Source organism: Phyllobates terribilis, unplaced genomic scaffold, assembly GCF_046119375.1.
Source record: "Phyllobates terribilis strain yellow unplaced genomic scaffold, ASM4611937v1 Scaffold_11__3_contigs__length_659146591, whole genome shotgun sequence".
Lineage (NCBI taxonomy): Eukaryota > Metazoa > Chordata > Amphibia > Anura > Dendrobatidae > Phyllobates > Phyllobates terribilis.
This window is the reverse complement of record NW_027362771.1, coordinates 410331603-410355854: the sequence shown is the minus strand read 5'-3', so window position 1 is coordinate 410355854 and position 24252 is coordinate 410331603. Positions and strand designations below refer to the sequence as shown.

The following is a 24252-nucleotide window of genomic DNA, read 5'->3' as shown; positions in this document are numbered from 1 at the left end:
AAATAAAGGCACATTTGCTGTACCTGAAATACTTTGGGTGCACTGACAAGTGATGCCAGAGCCGAAGACAGGGTGGCTGAGAAAATCCCGGCAACGATCAGGGGGCCAAATCCTGACACCATACTCATCACCTACAATAAATGAAAAACAATCCTGTAAGTTGTGTGATGTGACAATGCCATGTCACTATAAAATGTCACGTATGAGGAGAAAAGAATCCTGCCTGGAACACAGAGTATAATAGATCTACCTGAAAAGGTCACAGAACAATTACATTTGACATTTTTTGTTCTCTTCTTGTTTCATAATTAAAGAGTTAACTCTTACACTGCCGGGGACTTTATACTGTATGATTCTGCAATTAGTACTGGACTAAGACCCCATTCAACACAGGCTTCATTAGATTCCAGAGAGACTGAACTATTCTACCCTAAAAGCAAAGCCCTATGCAGAAAAAATCAGAAACAGCATGCAATAATTAATTACTATAAAATTTACACATAAATCCACAGAGAAAAGAAACTCTATGCACCCATTGGGCACAGTAGACAGTAGGTCTTGTGCATTTCAATGGCAGCTCTACAGTCATGGCCAAAAGTATTGAGAATGAGACAAATAGTAATTTTTCCAAAGTTTACTGCTTCATTTTTTGTAATGGCAATTTGCATATACTCCTGAATGTCAAAGAGTGATCAGCTTAACAGCAATTACTGTACTTGCAAAGTCAATATTTGCCCAGAAAATGAACTTTAACCCCCAAAACACATTTCAACATCATTGTAGTCCTGCCTTAAAAGGAGCAGCTAACATCGTTTTAGTGATTGATCCATTAACACAGGTGTGGGTGTTGATGAGGACAGGGCTGGCGATCAATCAGTCATGATTAAGTAAGAATGACATCACTGGATCTTTAAAAGGAGGCTGGTTCTTGGTATCATTGTTTCTCTTCAGTTAACCATGGTTATCTCTAAAGAAACACATGCAGCCATCATTGCACTGCACAAAAATGGCCTAACAGGGAAGAGTATTGCAGCTACAAAGATTGCACCTCAGTCAACAATCTATCGTATCATCAAGAACTTCACGGAGAGAGCTTCCATTGTTGTCAAAAAGGCTCCTGGGCGCCCAAAAAAGACCAGCCAGCGCCAGGACCGTATCTTTAAACTGTTTCAGCTGCGGGATCGGACTACCAGCAGTGCAGAGCTTGCTCAGGAATGGCAGCAGGCTGGTGTGAGTGCTTCTGCACGCACTGTGAGGCGGAGACTCTTTGAGCAAGGGCTGGTTTCAAGGAGGGCAGCAAAGAAGCCACTTCTCTCCAGAAAAAACATCAGGGACCGACTGATATTCTGCAAAAGGTACAGGGAGTGGACTGCTGAGGACTGGGGCAAAGTCATTTTCTCTGATGAATCCCCTTTTCGATTGTTTGGGACATCTGGAAAACAGCTTATTCGGAGAAGAAGAGGTGAGCGCTACCACCAGTCTTGTCTCATGCCAACTGTAAAGCATCCTGAAACCATTCATGTGTGGGGTTGCTTCTCAGCCAAGGGAATCGGCTCACTCACAGTCTTGCCTAAAAACACAGCCATGAATAAAGAATGGTACCAGAATGTCCTCCAAGAGCAACTTCTCCCAACCGTCCAAGAGCAGTTTGGCGCCCAACAATGCCTTTTCCAGCATGATGGAGCAACTTGCCATAAAGCAAAGGTGATAAATAAATGGCTCATGGAACAAAACATAGAGATTTTTGGTCCATGGCCTGGAAACTCCCCAGATCTTAATCCCATTGAGAACTTGTGGTCAATCATCAAGAAACGGGTGGACAAACAAAAACCAACAAATTCTGGCAACATGCAAGCATTGATTATGCAACAATGGACTGCTATCAGTCAGGATTTGGTCCAAAAGTTGATTGAGAGCATGCCAGGGAGAATTACAGAGGTCTTGAAGAAGAAGGGGCAAAACTGCAAATATTGACTTGCTGCATTAACTCATTCTAACTGTCAATATAATCTAATGGTACTCATAATATGATTGCAATTATATTTCTGTAGGTAATATAAACATCAGACCAACACTAATAAAAACCAGAGGCCAGCAGATCATGTGAAAATATAATTTTGGTGTCATTCTCATAACTTTTGGCCATGACTGTACTGTATTATGGCTTTTTATTGCACAGCTATGTGTAGAAGACCTAATTGGACTTAACTGATGAAAAGTTCAGCGTAAACGTGTCTACTTCTGTTATTTTATTTTATAAAACAAAAAGTATTATGGGTAGAGAGATTGGCTGTCCAGGATATTCCATACATGTCTGATAGGATAAGAATGAGATCACATCTCAGGGATTTAGAATGACCTAGAGGACAGATATGCCATACATGTCTGAGATGAGACATCATGAACAGCGTGGATAGGAGGGCATGATGGCGATCTTCATTTCCACAGCATTCCAAATCTTTTATAGAGATCTTGCCTAAATCTGACGGAAAACATTTGTAAAATGTCGAACAACTTTCTACCAGTTGGGAAATACAGCTAATCTGGAAATTGTAATGATATACCTGACCTGAGCAGTCTTAGTAGTCACATTATTACTCGAGTACATGGCCGTATTAGAGATTTGTGCAGCCTAGATCAGAAATACGGCACCAACAAACATTTTTGGGTTAAAGGTGGTTGTCTAACCGCAAATAAAAGCAGCTTAAAATGGTCTAAAGTAACTAATACTGATACTCATTGTACCAATGCCAGGCTGCTTCTGTGCTGATGCTTCCACAGTCCCCCGAGTGTCTGTTCACCTCGCTCCAGCATTAATAAATCAACACGACCATTAGTGGTCTCAGTGGTGACCTCAGTGATGTCAACATGTCACCCCTACAGTCAGTGATTGGCTTCCATGATCACAGGTTGTGTCCCATTGCTTGTGTTACATCATTGCTGCAGCTGAGTGATCAGAGACCAGTGGCAGAGTAACTGAGGAGCCGCATGTGATCATCAAGGTATTAAGCCTTTTATTATTTTAGAGCATTGTACACTGTTTGTAAGATAATGTATGGGCATGGACAATTGCTTTTAATACTATCTGCCAGAAGGTTTTTCCTATGTGTCCTGAGAGCAACATGGTGTAGGAGCTGAGACCCTGATTCCAGGGATGTGTCCCTTACTGAGCGGTCTTTTGCTGTGTCAATACAATCAGTGTTTTATCAGGAGGAGATTATCACTACAGGACTAGCTGCCTCGTGCCTCCTCGTCCAACCACGCTTCCAGCACTGATTAGCAGCTTTCTGTCACTACACAGTGTACACAGAGAGCTGCCAATAAGTGGTGGGGTTATACAGGGCTCAGCATTCCCAGCTCTGCTAAATCTGCAGCAGATAAAACTGTGATTCTGTTACAACTACGTGATGCATCATTGGAATCAGGGTCTCTGTCCCTACACCATGCTGCTGTCGGATTACATATCAAACACCTGCTGACAGATTTCCTTTAATACTTTACCTCTGAAGTCTTCTGTATGAATTTGCCATGTTTTATTGCATGTCATATTTCAGAGGCACAAGGACTTTATGTGCTGGAATACATAGAGATTCTGCATCTCTGGAACAACTGTGAAAACTTTAGTTTATACTTCCCTTCAAGAAATCAGAAGAACACATAAACTGCAATCACTATGGATGGTCAGCCTGGTGGATGGATTGATAGTAATTACCCAGGTGACAGAAGGATGGAGGCGCATACTGTATGTTAGCTCATTACACGGATATATGATCTGTGAACAAGTATCATAATCTTATCAGTATGTGATGCGCTTTTTATGGTGAAGAAGCCATTAACATCAGAATGAAAAAGAGTTGGCTATTGAAGGAATTAATGTATACTGTTTTGCCATTATGAATTCTATTGACCGTTGAGAAGCTAAATAGAAAATTATCAGCAATAATGCAAATAGGCTATAAAATGCCCCATTATGTTTTATGCCTAATGCAATGTGCGCTGCTGTCCCAAGAGCCAATGATCAATACTCACTTGAAAGTTATTCATCAGTCCATAGTTACATTTCTGATATTCACATATGGAGAAATCATAACCGAAGCCGCAGGCAGCAGATCCATTACAGTTTATGGTAGAAGTGATGGTGTCATTAATGTTTCCAGTGGCATCACGAACTACAGATGCAGCTGTAGAGTAAAACAAACACGGCTTTATTATTTTTTACATACAAATGTAATGTGATTGTGCTTCATAAATGCCAAGGAAAAATGAGAAGCAAGAGAGTAAAATTACTAAAGGTGCAATACAAAATGTGCCTATGTGCGCACGTAGGCGGAGACCTGTCACTCCAGGTCAGCGGGAGGGGAGAAGCCACCAGGGACCCGCGTGTCCAACTAGTCTACAACGCAGTTCGGACCATGGCGGTTATTAAAGTATGATTATCTCTTAAACGCCGCAGCGTTGCCAAGTCAAACATACATGGATGAGATCATAGAAAAAACACACACTGAGCACAGCAAATCATATATATAAATAAAATCAGGATGACCTAATAGTCAATGTGGATCCGTAGAAACATATGATTCCTATTTGGACGAATAAATGGCAGACCATTCGGATAAGGGCAAAGAACAACAAGAAGGAAAACACCGAACATAAGGTCCAAAGAATTGAAGAACAAGTGTTTTAGGGAAATTAAAAACAATTGGTTTGGTGGTACTTAGTGTTGAGCATTCCGATACTGAAATATCGGGTATCGGCCGATATTCGCGGTATCGGAATTCCGATACTTAATTCCGATACTATTGCAATATCGTATACCGGAATCGGAAGTTCCCATAATGCAATGAGACATTTTCATTTTATTCAGCCAATGAGGATCCTAAGAAGTGTGGGCACATCCTGTTAGGCATGTAGGCATCTTAACTAATGGCATGGCTGTGATTGGCTGCTGAAATGATGTCATGATGCACTATAAAAGCCACCGCCGCCATTTTGAGCTCACTCTGCTGTGAATTCAGTTAGGGATAGGACGCTGTTGTTCTGAGGGACAGTTTTAGCTACCTATTTGCTCTATACTGCTTTACCCAAGCTACTTTCTAAATCACTGTGCCTTGCAGTGCTAGTGCACAGTTCCCTGTGCTGTTCACCGCTATCTGCAAGGTCTGTGTGTGTGAGTGCAGCTCACCCTGTAGTGTGTGCTTCAGCCAAGTCTGGTTGTAGTGCACTCAGTGTGTGTCACTGCCTCATACATTGTCCTTTTTTGCCAATTCATAATTTTTCCTGATATCTCCTATTAGTGTGGTGGTTCCATCTGTATTCAGCTAAATTGGTTCCAAACACACTATATAGGAGTAGATAGAGAAATTTTTTTCCGTCTTGCAGCACTAGTGCACAGTGCTCTGCATCTGTACTGTTCACCGCTGTCTGCAAGGTCTGGTGTGTGAGTGCAGCTCACCCTGTAGTGTGTGCTTCAACCCCGTCTGGTTGTAGTGCACTCAGTGTGTGTCACTGCCTCATACATTGTCCTTTATTGCCAATTCATAATTTTTCCTGATATCTCCTATTAGTGTGGTGGTTCCATCTGTATTCAGCTAAATTGGTTCCAAACACACTATATAGGAGTAGATAGAGAAATTTTTTTCCGTCTTGCAGCACTAGTGCACAGTGCTCTGCATCTGTACTGTTCACCGCTGTCTGCAAGGTCTGGTGTGTGAGTGCAGCTCACCCTGTAGTGTGTGCTTCAACCCCGTCTGGTTGTAGTGCACTCAGTGTGTGTCACTGCCTCATACATTGTCCTTTATTGCCAATTCATAATTTTTCCTGATATCTCCTATTAGTGTGGTGGTTCCATCTGTATTCAGCTAAATTGGTTCCAAACACACTATATAGGAGTAGATAGAGAATTTTTTTTCCGTCTTGCAGCACTAGTGCACAGTGCTCTGCATCTGTACTGTTCACCGCTGTCTGCAAGGTCTGGTGTGTGAGTGCAGCTCACCCTGTAGTGTGTGCTTCAACCCCGTCTGGTTGTAGTGCACTCAGTGTGTGTCACTGCCTCATACATTGTCCTTTATTGCCAATTCATAATTTTTCCTGATATCTCCTATTAGTGTGGTGGTTCCATCCATATTCAGCTAAATTGATTCCAAACACACTATATAGGAGTAGATAGAGGAGCCTTTCTGCAGCATTGGGCCCTGCAGCCCCAGCCAGATTAGTATTAGCCTATTTTTTGCAGCCTCATCTATTGCATTGTAGGTTACCTTCCTACATTGTAATAGCTACAAAAAGTTTGTGATACTATCGTTATTACATCTTTAGGCACATCCAGTGTCTTTTTGTGACAAAAAAAACCTAAATAAAGTTCACCAAACACTCCACTTTACAGTTGTGTAGGCCACATTAGCTCATATTAAAGTCTAGTCCACACTTTATAAAATTAGTGTTTCTTATACCTGTTAGCAGCTGTTCAGGAATAAGCACACTAAGCCCTTAGTACTTTTCTGCCTATCTTTATCAGTCTACCAAGATGAAGAAGGCAGGGAGTAAGGCATGTGGTCGTGGGCGTGGGCGTGGAGTTTCTGCAGGGAGAGGACGTGAGGATTCTGTGCCTGCAGGGAGAGGACGTGGGGATTCTGTGCCTGCTGCGGGCACCAGTGACTCAGCATCCCCCAGTTTTACCAGGGAACAGTCCTTTATGCGCAGCTTTGTAGGAGCTAGCCGTACCCCACTGCTGCGCGAGGACCAAATTGAAGCCGTTGTCGGATGGATGGCAGCTAACGCATCGACTTCAATTAGTTCCAGATCCTCTCAGGTCCTGAGCACTGAAGAGCACCCATCTGTCTCTTCACCACCTGCCAAATTGCCCAGGCAGTCAGAGAGCCCTGGACAGGAGCCATCTCTACTTCTGTTCTCTGAATCTCTTGGCTTGGAAAGAGGGGGCCAGCCAAGCAGAATTCGAGAATTTGAAGAAGAGGTAGTATGCAGTGATGCGCAACCGTTTTGTCTCTCTGAATCTGAAGAGGCGGGTGGGCCAGTGCCTATGGTCAGCAGCACACCTCAGTACGCATCTGATGATGAGACTCAGGTGCCACTTTCTGGTGCGTACTGTGCTGTCGAGACTACCCAGGAGAAGCAGTTGTTTGAAGAGGGTGGTGTAGATGATGAGGTCCTTGACCCATCATGGCGTGAGGGACAGGAAGGTGGTGGGAGCAGCTCTGAGGAAGAGATTCCCCGAACGGCCCAAAAAGGAGGGAGAGGGAGGGGGCAGACTTGGTTGCCTGTAGCCTCCACTTCGGCACCCATTAGGAGCATGGCTCTTCCAAAATCCAAAGCGGGCGCTCCCAAGACTTGCAGTGCCTGGTCCTTTTTTGACACAGTTGCAGATGACATTTGCTTTGTCAAATGCAAGCTGTGTAATCAGAAGGTGAAAAGAGGGAAAAGTGTCAGCAACCTCAATACCACAAATATGTGGAAACATGTGCGGACCAAGCACGTGGTGGAGTTACACAAACACACTGAAGACCTAGGCCAACCTACAGCGCCACCTACCACCTCTTCAGCTCGTGTTGTAGCCTCTTCCTCCAGCTCACACACAGCTGGTTCGGCTTCCTCACAGGATCGCCATGGAAGAATCTCTGGCACTGTTGTACAGAGACACAGTGTAATTCCACCCACAGCACCACTTTCCCAGTCATCCTCACACTCCCAGGCCAGTCTACAGCCATCGTTAGCACAGGCATGGGAGAAAAGGCGCCCATACTCGGCAAACCACCCCCGAGCACAGGCTCTGAATGCTGGCATTGCTAAACTACTGGCCCTTGAAATGCTATCATTCAGGCTGGTGGAGACTGACACATTCCGTAACTTTATGGCATTGGCAGTCCCACAATACAACGTGCCCAGCCGCTTTTATTTCAGCAGGCAAGCCGTCCCTGCCCTGCAACATCATGTGGAGGGAAAAATTAAACATGCGCTACAAAACGCCGTCAGTAGCAAGGTCCACCTGACCACTGATGCGTGGACCAGTAAGCATGGACAGGGACGATACCTTTCCCTCACTGCCCATTGGGTAAATGTTGTGGAGCCGGGTACAGATCTTGAGAGTGGCGCTGTACGTGTTCTGCCAACTCCAAGGATTGCAGGAATCCAGTCTGTACACATTGACTCCTCCTCATACTCCAGTTCCTCTGAATCAGCGCTGCAGGAGCCGTCACGGTCTACCTCCACATCGACCCGTGAACGGTTACCTGTTATGATGACCGATATGAGCACAGCCGTGGCCAAACGTCAACAGGCCGTATTAAAATTAATTTCTTTGGGGAATCGAAGCCACACAGCGCAGGAGCTCTGGAATGCCATCAAGCAGCAGAGTGACGTGTGGTTTGTGCCAGCGAATCTCCAGCCAGGCATGGTAGTGTGTGACAATGGCCGAAATCTGGTGGCAGCTCTGGGCCTAGGCAACCTCACTCACATCCCATGTCTGGCACATGTGCTCAACTTGGTCGTGCAGAGTTTTTTGAGGGACTATCCGGATCTTGATGCACTGCTTCACAAGGTCCGCATAGAGTGCGCTCACTTGCGGCGTTCCAGCAATGCAAGATCACGCATTGCAGCTCTGCAGCGCCGATTATGTCTTCCGGAACATCGCATCATATGTGACCTACCCACCAGGTGGAATTCAACGTTACATATGTTGGAGAGGTTGTGTGAGCAGCAGGCAGCAGTAATGGAGTACCAGCTGCAGCAGGCGCAAACAAGTCGCAGTGCGCGCCGTTCACACTTCACCACCACTGAGTGGGCCTCTGTTATGCACACGCCCGGGCTAGAGCGGCGTGTGCATGTGATTGGTAGTGATTCCACTGGACCGTGCCGGAGAGTGAATGCCTGGAGGGGCGTGACTAAGTATTCACCCGATCCGACCAGGGTCGCACGACGGCATACGACGCCAGTGCACCAAGGAGGAACCGAGCAGAGGGACCAGGTGCTACTCCAGGACAGACCCCGGACACGGCTGTTGACCCACACAGGGAAATACAGGAACAGACTGGTATGCAGGCAGGCGGGTATGCAGGCAGGCGGGTATGCAGGCAGGCGGGTATGCAGGCAGGCGGGTAAAGGCAAGCACAGCTAGAGTGCAGACAGGGAGGCACTGGCAAGTAGGAACACAGGCGGGATAGGACCCAGTACACACCGGGATTCAGGAACAATACAGGCAGAGGGGTATAGGCAAGCACAACTAGAGTGCAGAAGACTGAGCAGGGAGGACAGGGCTCTGTTCACACTGAACAGACAGGAAGGGAAAGGCAGAGCCAGACACCCACAGGGTACTTGCAGTGAAGTAGCGAGTGGACCACAAACTCACAAACGGGAGTACAGAGACAACAGGCAGGAGTTAGGTACGAGTTCAGACTCTGCAGAAAAAGGAAGGGAACGGGCATAGAGGCAAAACAGGTAAAGGATAGGAGAGAGTTCAGACTGGAACTGAGTGTACGGAGGAGACCGACACTGCAGCGGGATACAGGAGCGGGTCTGGGAATACTGCCCCCAGAGAGGCGGGACAAACAGGCAAGGAGCGTGTTCAGACAGGACAGACAAGATACAGGACACAGTTCAGACACGGGAGCTGACACCGCAAGGCAGGAGAAATACAGGACTTAGTTCAGACACGGGAACTAATACCGTAAAGCAGGAGACATACAGGACACAGTTCAGACACGGGAGCTGACACCGCAAGGCAGGAGACATACAGGACTTAGTTCAGACACGGGAACTAATACCGTAAAGCAGGAGACATACTGGACACAGTTCAGACACGGGAGCTGACACCGCAAGGCAGGAGACATACAGGACTTAGTTCAGACAGGCCTGGAAATACAGCCTCCAGGAAGGGCGGACAGGGAAAACAGGAACGGGACCTGGCAACTTCAGAGTGCAAGCACACACTGAAAGAAACACATATGCTCAGGCAGGGATAGAAGGGAGCTGCTGAGCTATATACCAAGTGACAGACAGCGATAGGCTGAGGACGCACAAGGGGTGTGACCCACAGCAGGTACAAAAGGCAGGAAGTGATCGGGCGCCGCCCTTAAGCAGCAGAAACAGACACAGACACAAACAAGACAGCATGGAGGGAAGCCAGAGAGACATTCTGGACAGGAGATCAAGCGCGCGCTCCTGCACAGTGGGAGATGGACCACTATGCAAGGACGCCGCCAGGTATGTTACAGTACCTCCCCCCTTACGCCCCCTCTTCTTCAGGCCTGCCAGAATCTTCCGCAGGGAATTCGAGGACCAGTCGTTCACTGGGTTGGAGGGGGACAGAGACTTGAGGGTAATCTCTGCTTCGAGGTACATCTTGTCAAGCTCACAGGAAGAAATAGACGGGTTATCAGGTACATAATGAGGAAAAGTCACTGTCTCTTTGTTATCTGGTGGTACCCCGGAGGATTCAGGAAACAACTGGAGGTCCTCCGCCGGGTCAGAAGAGTACTGAGGCTCAGAGAAAACATCTGCTTCAGAGTACACTAGGTCGGACTCACTGGAGGAAGCAGGCGAGGTATCAGGTACAGGAAATAGGAAAGTCTCTGTCCATTCACCACCAGGTGGCACCCCGAAGGGTTCTAAACACAACTGGAGGTCCTCCGCCTGGTCGGAGGGGTGTAGAGACTCGGGAGTAACTTCTGCTTCGGAGAACACTAGGTCGGACTCACTGGAGGAAGCAGGCGAGGTATCAGGTACAGGAAATAGGAAAGTCTCTGTCCATTCACCACCAGGTGGCACCCCGAAGGGTTCTAAACACAACTGGAGGTCCTCCGCCTGGTCGGAGGGGTGTAGAGACTCGGGAGTAACTTCTGCTTCGGAGAACACTAGGTCGGACTCACTGGAGGAAGCAGGCGAGGTATCGGGTACCGAGTATAGGAAAGTCTCTGTCCATTCACCACCAGGTGGCACCCCGAAGGGTTCTAAACACAACTGGAGGTCCTCCGCCTGGTCGGAGGGGTGTAGAGACTCGGGAGTAACTTCTGCTTCGGAGAACACTAGGTCGGACTCACTGGAGGAAGCAGGCGAGGTATCGGGTACCGAGTATAGGAAAGTCTCTGTCCATTCACCACCAGGTGGCACCCCGAAGGGTTCTAAACACAACTGGAGGTCCTCCGCCTGGTCGGAGGGGTGTAGAGACTCGGGAGTAACCTCTGCTTCGGAGTACACCAGGTTGGACTCACTGGACGAAGCGAGCGAGGTATCAGGTACAGAGTATAGGAGAGTCTCTGTCCTTTCGTTACCAGGTAGCACCCCGAAGGGTTCAGGAGGTCTCAGGGAGGACAGACCCAGGCGTGACTGCTTGCCTCTAAGTCTAGCACGTCTGGACTGCCTCTTGAGGTTGGAAGAAGTATTCCGGAAAGCGTAGTCACCCTGTGAGGATTCTGGGTGGGCAGTAGTCTCATTGGGCTGGAGAACTATTACGCTACCCACACACATTACCCATTGGGGCTGCTCCGGGATATTGGGAAGTGAAGCTTCAGCAGGAGCCTCCGGGTTAGGATCATCGAAGACCATTAGAAAGGCCACCAGGAAGGCCATTAGGTCCCGGAGGATCGGATCCTGTGTCTCATATAGGGGGTTGATCCATTCCAAGGCATCCCCCGCCAGGTAAGACATAATAAAGGCCACTTTAGCCCAATCGGAAGGAAAATAAAGAGGGTAGGCCTTAAAGTGTAGCATGCATTGCTCCACAAATGCACGACACTGTCTTGGATCCCCATAGTAACGTGGCGGATCCGCAGGAACGAGAGCTGATAGATCCATCTGGACGGTGCGTAATTCGCCTGGAACTCAGCTAAGGGAAAAAAAATTTATTTATTTATTTTAATGCAAGTCTTCGCTGGAAACTTCTCAGAGAGCGAAGGCCGTGGGGCTCAACGGGAACCATGGCCTGAGCATGCTGTTATGCACACGCCCGGGCTAGAGCGGCGTGTGCATGTGATTGGTAGTGATTCCACTGGACCGTGCCGGAGAGTGTATGCCTGGAGGGGCGTGACTAAGTATTCACCCGATCCGACCAGGGTCGCACGACGGCATACGACGCCAGTGCACCAAGGAGGAACCGAGCAGAGGGACCAGGTGCTACTCCAGGACAGACCCCGGACACGGCTGTTGACCCACACAGGGAAATACAGGAACAGACTGGTATGCAGGCAGGCGGGTATGCAGGCAGGCGGGTATGCAGGCAGGCGGGTATGCAGGCAGGCGGGTAAAGGCAAGCACAGCTAGAGTGCAGACAGGGAGGCACTGGCAAGTAGGAACACAGGCGGGATAGGACCCAGTACACACCGGGATTCAGGAACAATACAGGCAGAGGGGTATAGGCAAGCACAACTAGAGTGCAGAAGACTGAGCAGGGAGGACAGGGCTCTGTTCACACTGAACAGACAGGAAGGGAAAGGCAGAGCCAGACACCCACAGGGTACTTGCAGTGAAGTAGCGAGTGGACCACAAACTCACAAACGGGAGTACAGAGACAACAGGCAGGAGTTAGGTACGAGTTCAGACTCTGCAGAAAAAGGAAGGGAACGGGCATAGAGGCAAAACAGGTAAAGGATAGGAGAGAGTTCAGACTGGAACTGAGTGTACGGAGGAGACCGACACTGCAGCGGGATACAGGAGCGGGTCTGGGAATACTGCCCCCAGAGAGGCGGGACAAACAGGCAAGGAGCGTGTTCAGACAGGACAGACAAGATACAGGACACAGTTCAGACACGGGAGCTGACACCGCAAGGCAGGAGAAATACAGGACTTAGTTCAGACACGGGAACTAATACCGTAAAGCAGGAGACATACAGGACACAGTTCAGACACGGGAGCTGACACCGCAAGGCAGGAGACATACAGGACTTAGTTCAGACACGGGAACTAATACCGTAAAGCAGGAGACATACTGGACACAGTTCAGACACGGGAGCTGACACCGCAAGGCAGGAGACATACAGGACTTAGTTCAGACAGGCCTGGAAATACAGCCTCCAGGAAGGGCGGACAGGGAAAACAGGAACGGGACCTGGCAACTTCAGAGTGCAAGCACACACTGAAAGAAACACATATGCTCAGGCAGGGATAGAAGGGAGCTGCTGAGCTATATACCAAGTGACAGACAGCGATAGGCTGAGGACGCACAAGGGGTGTGACCCACAGCAGGTACAAAAGGCAGGAAGTGATCGGGCGCCGCCCTTAAGCAGCAGAAACAGACACAGACACAAACAAGACAGCATGGAGGGAAGCCAGAGAGACATTCTGGACAGGAGATCAAGCGCGCGCTCCTGCACAGTGGGAGATGGACCACTATGCAAGGACGCCGCCAGGTATGTTACAGCCTCTATGAAGGACATTTGCCACGTTTTGCGTGCCTTCGATTATTCCACGCGGATGGCGAGTGCAGATGATGCACTAGTCAGCATGACTATCCCCCTTATCTGCCTGCTTGAAAAAACACTGCAAGCACTAAGGGACGAGGTTTTGGAAGAGGTGGAGGATGAGGAGTCACAAATGCCATCTGCTTCTCTACAGTCTGCGCAACGTGGTTCCTCACAAAGGCCTAGGCAGGGGACACTTTGTGAGGAGGATGAGGAGGAGTCAATGGATGAGGAAGACATCTGTCCAGAGGAGGGAGGTACACAATGCTCTAGTAGTCAGTATCTAGAGCGAGGGTGGGGTGATGCAGAGCAGGCAGAGATCACGCCTCAAGCAGGGGACAGCGTTTCTTGGCCAGTTGGCAGTCTGCAGCACATGGTTGATTTCATGCTGCAGTGCCTCAGAAACGACCGCCGCATCGCCCACATTCTCAACACGGCTGATTATTGGGTGTCCACCCTCCTAGATCCTCGCTACCGGGACAACTTACAAAGCCTCATAACACCATTGAACCGGGAGTGTAAAATGCGGGAGTACCAAGACGCACTGGTGCATTCCATCATGTTCTCCATTCCAACCGAGAGCAGTGCTGCTAGTGCTTTACAAAGCAGCTCAGTGCGTCGAGGCAGTGGAGGAAGCTCTGCACAAAGAGGGAGCAGAAGCAGCGCCTCAGCACAAGGCAAGACCAGTATGGCCGAAATGTGGCAAAGTTTTGTGTCCCCGCCGCCACAAATGTCTACACCATCACAGACAGCTCCAGTCAGCAGGAGGCAACGTTTCCGTCAGATGGTGACAGACTACATGTCTTGCCCTCTTAGTGTACTCCCAGACGGCTCTTCTCCCTTCAAGTTTTGGGTCTGTAAGCTGGATACATGGCCAGAGCTTAGTCAGTATGCACTGGAGGTGCTAGCTTGCCCTGCTGCTAGTGTATTATCGGAACGCGTCTTTAGTGCCGCAGGTGGTGTACTAACAGACCGTCGCATGCGACTATCCTCTGATAACGTTGACCGGCTTACTTTTCTCAAAATGAACAAGGCCTGGATCTCTCATGAATTTGCCAGTCCTCTTCCAGAATAAATAATTGGTTGGCAACAGTATCCAGGTCTCCTGTTCTGTTCATGTTTCTACCACCTGAACTGTAATCCCTGAGCTCCAACACCGCCAGTTGGCGCTCGGAAGTGCCGTCTGCACAGTCAACACTTGCTGCCGTGTTATTGGGGTTCAGTAACGTCAGCTGTTCTCCTGCTGTGCGGACGGCAATTTCTCCTGATTTGTCCACATCCACTGTACTACACATTTTAAAGTTGCTCCAATTACTCCTCTGGCTCCTCTGTTTTCATTCTTATCCCTGGGCTCCAGCACCGCCAGTTGGCGCTCGGAAGTGCTGTCTGCACAGTCAACACTTGCTACCATGTTATTGGGGTTCAGTAACGTCAGCTGTTCCCCTGCTGTGCGGACGGCAATTTCTCCTGCTCTGTCCACATTCTCACTACTACAGATTTTAAAGTTGCTCCAATTACACCTCTGGCTCCTCTGTTTTCATTCTTATCCCTGGGCTCCAGCACCGCCAGTTGGCGCTCGGAAGTGCCGTCTGCACAGTCAACACTTGCTGCGGTGTTATTGGGGTTCGGTAACGTCAGCTGTTCCCCTGCTGTGTTCACGGCAATTTCTCCTGCTCTGTCCATATTCACTGTGCTACTTATTTAAAACTTGCTCCAATTACACCTCTGGCTCCTCCGTTTTTAGTATTTACCCTGGGCTCCAACACCGCCAGTTGGCGCTCGGAAGTGCTGTCTGCACAGTCAACACTTGCTGCCGTGTTATTGGGGTTCAGTAACGTCAGCTGTTCTCCTGCTGTGCGGACGGCAATTTCTCCTGCTTTGTCCACATCCACTGTACTACACATTTTAAAGTTGCTCGAATTACACCTCTGGCTCCTCTGTTTTCATTCTTATCCCTGGGCTCCAGCACCGCCAGTTGGCGCTCGGAAGTGCCGTCTGCACAGTCAACACTTGCTGCCGTGTTATTGGGGTTCAGTAACGTCAGCTGTTCTCCTGCTGTGCGGACGGCAATTTCTCCTGCTTTGTCCACATCCACTGTACTACACATTTTAAAGTTGCTCGAATTACACCTCTGGCTCCTCTGTTTTCATTCTTATCCCTGGGCTCCAGCACCGCCAGTTGGCGCTCGGAAGTGCCGTCTGCACAGTCAACACTTGCTACCATGTTATTGGGGTTCAGTAACGTCAGCTGTTCCCCTGCTGTGTTCACGGCAATTTCTCCTGCTCTGTCCATATTCACTGTGCTACTTATTTAAAACTTGCTCCAATTACACCTCTGGCTCCTCCGTTTTTAGTATTTACCCTGGGCTCCAACACCGCCAGTTGGCGCTCGGAAGTGCTGTCTGCACAGTCAACACTTGCTGCCGTGTTATTGGGGTTCAGTAACGTCAGCTGTTCCCCTGCTGTGCGGACGGCAATTTCTCCTGCTCTGTCCACATTCTCACTACTACAGATTTTAAAGTTGCTCCAATTACACCTCTGGCTCCTCTGTTTTCATTCTTATCCCTGGGCTCCAGCACCGCCAGTTGGCGCTCGGAAGTGCTGTCTGCACAGTCAACACTTGCTACCATGTTATTGGGGTTCAGTAACGTCAGCTGTTCCCCTGCTGTGCGGACGGCAATTTCTCCTGCTCTGTCCACATTCTCACTACTACAGATTTTAAAGTTGCTCCAATTACACCTCTGGCTCCTCTGTTTTCATTCTTATCCCTGGGCTCCAGCACCGCCAGTTGGCGCTCGGAAGTGCCGTCTGCACAGTCAACACTTGCTGCGGTGTTATTGGGGTTCGGTAACGTCAGCTGTTCCCCTGCTGTGTTCACGGCAATTTCTCCTGCTCTGTCCATATTCACTGTGCTACTTATTTAAAACTTGCTCCAATTACACCTCTGGCTCCTCCGTTTTTAGTATTTACCCTGGGCTCCAACACCGCCAGTTGGCGCTCGGAAGTGCTGTCTGCACAGTCAACACTTGCTGCCGTGTTATTGGGGTTCAGTAACGTCAGCTGTTCTCCTGCTGTGCGGACGGCAATTTCTCCTGCTTTGTCCACATCCACTGTACTACACATTTTAAAGTTGCTCGAATTACACCTCTGGCTCCTCTGTTTTCATTCTTATCCCTGGGCTCCAGCACCGCCAGTTGGCGCTCGGAAGTGCCGTCTGCACAGTCAACACTTGCTGCGGTGTTATTGGGGTTCGGTAACGTCAGCTGTTCCCCTGCTGTGTTCACGGCAATTTCTCCTGCTCTGTCCATATTCACTGTGCTACTTATTTAAAACTTGCTCCAATTACACCTCTGGCTCCTCCGTTTTTAGTATTTACCCTGGGCTCCAATACCGCTAGTTGCTGCTCAGAAGTGCCGTCTGCACAGTCAACGCTTGCTCCAGTGTTATTGGGATTCAGTAACGTCAGCTGATCCCCAGCTGTGTGTCCGGCAAATTCTCCTGCTTTGTCCACATCCACTGTAGTACGGATTTAAAACCTCCTCCAAATACACCTCTGGCTCTTCTGTTTTTAGTATTTACCCTGGGCTCCAGCACCGCCAGCTGGTTCTCGGCAGTTCCATTGGCTCTTGTACCTTCTGCTACCCATCCGGGTTCCAGTACCGTCAGCTGGTTCTCGGCAGTGTCTTTGGCACGGGTACTCCCTCCTGCCCAGCCTGGTTCCAGCACGCCAGCTGTTTCCGGGTAGTGTCAACGTCACTTTGCCTCCAATGCGTTGTCCTGTCGTGTTGCGGTCGGGTTAGCCGACTCTATGGTGCCTGCAGTTTAGGTGACTCCTATGTGGGCTGCGGGATCTGGCAATGAAGGCTGGTTCCATAGTGCCAATAGGACAAGCACCCTCTGTAGGACTGTGGGTTTTGGTAACTGCGGCCGGCTCGCGGCCTTGAACTTTTTTTTTACATGGGTACCTTCTGCTACCCATCCGGGTTCCAGTACCGTCAGCTGGTTCTCGGCAGTGCCTTTGGATTAGGTGCCTCCTTCTCGGTATCCAAGTTCCACCAACGTCTGCTGGTCCTTGGTAGTGCTTTCTGGCACAGGTACCTCCTGCTTAGTAACCGAGTTCCAGTAACATCAGCTGGTCCTCGGTAGTTCCATTGGCTCTTGTACCTTCTGCTACCCATCCGGGTTCCAGTACCGTCAGCTGGTCCTCGGTAGTTCCATTTGCTCTTGTATCTTCTGCTACCCATCCGGGTTCCAGTACCGTCAGCTGGTCCTCGGTAGTTCCATTTGCTCTTGTATCTTCTGCTACCCATCCGGGTTCCAGTACCGTCAGCTGGTTCTCGGCAGTGCCTTTGGATTAGGTGCCTCCTTCTCGGTATCCAAGTTCCACCAACGTCTGCTGGTCCTTGGTAGTGCTTTCTGGCACAGGTACCTCCTGCTTAGTAACCGAGTTCCAGTAACATCAGCTGGTCCTCGGTAGTTCCATTGGCTCTTGTACCTTCTGCTACCCATCCGGGTTCCAGTACCGTCAGCTGGTCCTCGGTAGTTCCATTTGCTCTTGTATCTTCTGCTACCCATCCGGGTTCCAGTACCGTCAGCTGGTTCTCGGCAGTGCCTTTGGATTAGGTGCCTCCTTCTCGGTATCCAAGTTCCACCAACGTCTGCTGGTCCTTGGTAGTGCTTTCTGGCACAGGTACCTCCTGCTTAGTAACCGAGTTCCAGTAACATCAGCTGGTCCTCGGTAGTTCCATTGGCTCTTGTACCTTCTGCTACCCATCCGGGTTCCAGTACCGTCAGCTGGTCCTCGGTAGTTCCATTTGCTCTTGTATCTTCTGCTACCCATCCGGGTTCCAGTACCGTCAGCTGGTCCTCGGTAGTTCCATTTGCTCTTGTATCTTCTGCTACCCATCCGGGTTCCAGTACCGTCAGCTGGTTCTCGGCAGTGCCTTTGGATTAGGTGCCTCCTTCTCGGTATCCAAGTTCCACCAACGTCTGCTGGTCCTTGGTAGTGCTTTCTGGCACAGGTACCTCCTGCTTAGTAACCGAGTTCCAGTAACATCAGCTGGTCCTCGGTAGTTCCATTGGCTCTTGTACCTTCTGCTACCCATCCGGGTTCCAGTACCGTCAGCTGGTCCTCGGTAGTTCCATTTGCTCTTGTATCTTCTGCTACCCATCCGGGTTCCAGTACCGTCAGCTGGTTCTCGGCAGTGTCTTTGGCACGGGTACTCCCTCCTGCCCAGCCTGGTTCCAGCACGCCAGCTGTTTCCGGGTAGTGTCAACGTCACTTTGCCTCCAATGCGTTGTCCTGTCGTGTTGCGGTCGGGTTAGCCGACTCTATGGTGCCTGCAGTTTAGGTGACTCCTATGTGGGCTGCGGGATCTGGCAATGAAGGCTGGTTCCATAGTGCCAATAGGACAAGCACCCTCTGTAGGACTGTGGGTTTTGGTAACTGCGGCCGGCTCGCGGCCTTGAACTTTTTTTTTACATGGGTACCTTCTGCTACCCATCCGGGTTCCAGTACCGTCAGCTGGTTCTCGGCAGTGCCTTTGGATTAGGTGCCTCCTTCTCGGTATCCAAGTTCCACCAACGTCTGCTGGTCCTTGGTAGTGCTTTCTGGCACAGGTACCTCCTGCTTAGTAACCGAGTTCCAGTAACATCAGCTGGTCCTCGGTAGTTCCATTGGCTCTTGTACCTTCTGCTACCCATCCGGGTTCCAGTACCGTCAGCTGGTCCTCGGTAGTTCCATTTGCTCTTGTATCTTCTGCTACCCATCCGGGTTCCAGTACCGTCAGCTGGTTCTCGGCAGTGTCTTTGGCACGGGTACTCCCTCCTGCCCAGCCTGGTTCCAGCACGCCAGCTGTTTCCGGGTAGTGTCAACGTCACTTTGCCTCCAATGCGTTGTCCTGTCGTGTTGCGGTCGGGTTAGCCGACTCTATGGTGCCTGCAGTTTAGGTGACTCCTATGTGGGCTGCGGGATCTGGCAATGAAGGCTGGTTCCATAGTGCCAATAGGACAAGCACCCTCTGTAGGACTGTGGGTTTTGGTAACTGCGGCCGGCTCGCGGCCTTGAACTTTTTTTTTACATGGGTACCTTCTGCTACCCATCCGGGTTCCAGTACCGTCAGCTGGTTCTCGGCAGTGCCTTTGGATTAGGTGCCTCCTTCTCGGTATCCAAGTTCCACCAACGTCTGCTGGTCCTTGGTAGTGCTTTCTGGCACAGGTACCTCCTGCTTAGTAACCGAGTTCCAGTAACATCAGCTGGTCCTCGGTAGTTCCATTGGCTCTTGTACCTTCTGCTACCCATCCGGGTTCCAGTACCGTCAGCTGGTCCTCGGTAGTTCCATTTGCTCTTGTATCTTCTGCTACCCATCCGGGTTCCAGTACCGTCAGCTGGTTCTCGGCAGTGTCTTTGGCACGGGTACTCCCTCCTGCCCAGCCTGGTTCCAGCACGCCAGCTGTTTCCGGGTAGTGTCAACGTCACTTTGCCTCCAATGCGTTGTCCTGTCGTGTTGCGGTCGGGTTAGCCGACTCTATGGTGCCTGCAGTTTAGGTGACTCCTATGTGGGCTGCGGGATCTGGCAATGAAGGCTGGTTCCATAGTGCCAATAGGACAAGCACCCTCTGTAGGACTGTGGGTTTTGGTAACTGCGGCCGGCTCGCGGCCTTGAACTTTTTTTTTACATGGGTACCTTCTGCTACCCATCCGGGTTCCAGTACCGTCAGCTGGTTCTCGGCAGTGCCTTTGGATTAGGTGCCTCCTTCTCGGTATCCAAGTTCCACCAACGTCTGCTGGTCCTTGGTAGTGCTTTCTGGCACAGGTACCTCCTGCTTAGTAACCGAGTTCCAGTAACATCAGCTGGTCCTCGGTAGTTCCATTGGCTCTTGTACCTTCTGCTACCCATCCGGGTTCCAGTAACATCAGCTGGTCCTCGGTAGTTCCATTGGCTCTTGTACCTTCTGCTACCCATCCGGGTTCCAGTACCGTCAGCTGGTTCTCGGCAGTGCCTTTGGATTAGGTGCCTCCTTCTCGGTATCCAAGTTCCACCAACGTCTGCTGGTCCTTGGTAGTGCTTTCTGGCACAGGTACCTCCTGCTTAGTAACCGAGTTCCAGTAACATCAGCTGGTCCTCGGTAGTTCCATTGGCTCTTGTACCTTCTGCTATCCATCCGGGTTCCAGTACCGTCAGCTGGTCCTCGGTAGTTCCTCAGCTTTCTTGTACCTTCTGCTACATTTCCAAGTTCAAGCTTTTTGAAATGGTTCTTGGTAATCACTCTGGATCTCCCTGACGAGGACCCTGAAGACGAGGACCCTGAAGACCAACCCTAAGAAGACGAGGACCCCGAAGACAATGACCCTGAAGACGAGGACCCTGAAGACCACCCCGAAGAAGACGAGGACCCTGAAGACCACCCCGAAGAAGACGAGGACCCTGAAGACCACCCCGAAGAAGACGAGGACCCCGAAGACGAGGACCCAGAAGACCAACCCGAAGAAGACGAGGACCCCGAAGACGAGGACCCCCGAAGACGACGACCCTGAAGACCACCCCGAAGAAGACCAAGAAGATGACCCTGAAGAAGTTGACCAAGAAGACAAAGAAGAGAAGACAAGCACCAAGATACAGAAAAACAAGAGACAGAAAACCAAGAAGCAGAAATACAAGAAGCTGCAGAACAAAAAGCGGAAGAACATTAAGCATAAGACTAAAAATCAGAGCAAAAGATAATATCTAAATTATAAGCAGAAGATGACTAAGCAGTGTATGGGGGTGAGTCCGTTCCTCCTCGTGGTGCCCCTGGAAAAGACCTGCTGCTGCAGGCCAAACTGAACGCGGACAAATCCTGTTGTAAATCTTTTGTGACGGGCAGAACGAAAGGTGTAATGTCCAACCTTTTATAGATAACAACTACAGGAATGCCTGTCACAAATAAGAATATGATGAAGAAGAAGAATATGAAGAAGATGAAGAAGTAGAATATGAAGAATGTAAAAAAAAGAATAATACGAAGAAGGTGAAGAAGAAGAAGGTGAAGAAGAAGTGGATGAAAAAGATGCTGAGGATGATGAAGGAGAAAGTGTGGGAGAAGTAAAAAAGAAGGTGAAGAGCATGGAAGTAGTGAAACATAAATATCTGACAAAATATAAAAATACTTAACATAGTTAATATTTCCGTAACTCAGAACATAATAAAAAAATATTAATTCCTGCTATTCCATTTGACTGGGCTAAACCTCTATGCCTTTATTGTCTCCCCCACCTCCCCCAATACATTCTACATTATTCTTAGTTGTTTTCCTTCATGTAGAAATAACCTACAAGGAAAGAAAGGGTTTATTTTAATTCCGATATTTATGTCCCATTGACTTGCATTGGTTTCCGGTATCGGAATCGGCGATATCCGATACTTTTTCGGTATCGGTCCGATCCAATCCGATCCGATATTTCCCGATATCGGAAGGTATCGCTCAACACTAGTGGTACTACATGCATCAAGAATGTTTTATTATAAATAATAAAACAATAAATTAGATAGAGGTAAAACTTAAGGACCACATAGGAAGCAAGTATAGACCACTGAATATGGTAAATGGGCAAAAAAATGCTACGTATCACCTAATACAGATGGTGTCTATCAAAATCATCCAACACATATAATAAGCATTAGTAATAAAAAAAAATGTATGGTGTGCGCGCAGCTGAGCGGCTCCGTCACTAAGGGGTTATGGCCATCTAACATTTATCTCTTGTATATATTTATTCTTACTGCTGTTACTAGATATTACAAAACGCTATATTTTTCTTTGGTATTACCTATATGACTTTTTGGTTACTACACCATTTTCTATGGTTACCATCAGAATATTCATGCACTAGACTTCATGCACTTCTATGACATCTGTTTTTTGTAAATGGGTTCTTTTTTGCCACTGAGGTAATCTTCTCCATTATCCCCTGCTTTGCTAGTATAGGGGGTCAGCCCCTGCTAACAACAGAATTACATTGTCACTTTAAGAGACAATGCTCCCCTCTGATTTGTGTGCACTTGGACTAATTCTTTCCTCCCCGGCAGCTTGCTGTGTGTTGGTTTGAACAAGAAGTAGGAAGTGAAGAGAGAGACTCATGGCTGTGAGAGACTGTTGCCCGTGAGAGACTTGTGCTGCCCTGTGAGAGACTGGTGCCTGTGAGACACAGGCAAGACAATAAGTGTGTCCTAACAAATGAGAACAAAGTGCCCAGTTATTGCAAGATTGATCTTCAGGACCGTGTCAGAGAGAAATTGGCACATTGCACAGCCAGGGTAGTTCTCCCCGAGCACCTGTAACCTGAGGGAGGAAACAACTCTGTGGTACCAGTAATCCCTCAACATTGAAAGTGGGAATGAGACTTGCCAGGATCCAGAAGAGGAAGAATACATTTAACTGCAGGGAGAGTTCAACACAACAAACTCGACTCTACCACATCAGGACCAAGCAGCAGCAACGAGACTTTCTGCTAAGGCTATAGAACTGTGAGTGTGACACCGGTGTTCAACTGTGTTAGGGTGTAGAGCTGGTTTCTTTAGCTTAGGGCGCTGTAGCAGTGCGGCCCGATTATTGAAAGCCAGGTAGGAATTTAGAAGACAGTATTTTGTAGAAATTGCATATACTGTTTGCATTGAACCTTGCATTGCCATAGCTGGAGCGCAGATTGTGTTACACACTCCAGCTATCTCTCCTTGTATCTATTATTCCTATTATTACAATAACTGTTAGTCTTGTTTGCATCTAATCCTCTGTCTCTCAATAAAGCCGGTGTTTTGTTTCTGCCTCCTCATCTACTGTACCATATTTGAGTCCTGCCCGGCGGTATCGTTCAGGCATAGCCACACAAGCATTCCATTTGCATGTCTGTTGGGGTTTTTTTGAAAGGGGTTGCGCCCAATCAGCGCTGGCGTCACTGTCTCCGCCTTAGAATGTATTGAACATCAATAGGAAGTGAGAGTGCAGCCGCAGCCCTGACTTCCTCTTGATGTTCAATACGTCTGAAGGTGGAGACAGTGACGCCAGTGCTGATTGGGTGCCGGGGTCACGTGTCATAACAACCTCACAAAAGCCACAGGAACGCGAGTGGAACAGTGCTGGCACGGGAGGTAAGTACAGACTCTTTTATCTTAGCGGGACCAAACATTTAGATCAAGAAGTGGTTGTCCTAGTAGTGAACAACCCCTTTAATTCAATTTGGCTGTTTAATAGTGATGAGCAAGCACTAAAATGCTCAGGTGCTCAATACTCGGGTCGAGCACATTGGAATACTCGGGTGCTCGACCCGAGCAATGAGCCCAATGTAAGTCTATGGGAAACTCGAACATTTTTCAGGCAGCTCCCCCCAGCGGTCTGCAGAGGGCCTAAAAATTGCCCAAATCAATAGTAACAGTGCTCAAATGATATGGGAACAGCATGGGGAAGACCCCTGGAAGCATTTCTGACTTCCAGGTCACTTCTGTCAACAATGTTGTCAGAGGTATTACATCACTTTTACGGACTCACAATAAAGCATACAAAAACTAAACCAAAATGGATTTTCCTGGGAATCATGTTAAGGAACATCCTTTCCAGGGTAATGACTTGTATATAAAGCAAAATAAATAACCAAAAACAAAAATACTCCACCACACCTTGGGCTATGTTCACACTTAGCATTTTTGATGCGTTTTTGCACTTTTGCATTGCTTCCAACCGTGACAAATGCATTCACCAGGAAATGTCATTTTAACATTTTACAACCTTATCTGGCCATGTGGTGTGTGAGATATCATCAGACACATCGTGTTTCATTTATGAAGGAGTCACAAAGCCTATTTTTATAGGGCCAT

At 48.7% G+C, this 24252-nt stretch overlaps 1 protein-coding gene across 3 annotated transcripts in view; it reads right to left on the bottom strand.

Moving 5' to 3' along the window:
• SLC12A1 (solute carrier family 12 member 1) overlaps positions 1–24252 on the bottom strand; it is a 183997-nt gene that overhangs the window by 93704 nt on the left and 66041 nt on the right. For all 3 annotated transcript variants that reach the window (XM_073653066.1, XM_073653067.1, XM_073653068.1), the window contains 2 exons: positions 4030–4181; positions 24–131 (listed from right to left, as the gene is read on the bottom strand). In XM_073653066.1, the coding sequence (XP_073509167.1) occupies positions 24–131; positions 4030–4181 (260 nt within the window). The remainder of the gene's footprint in view (positions 1–23; positions 132–4029; positions 4182–24252) is intronic.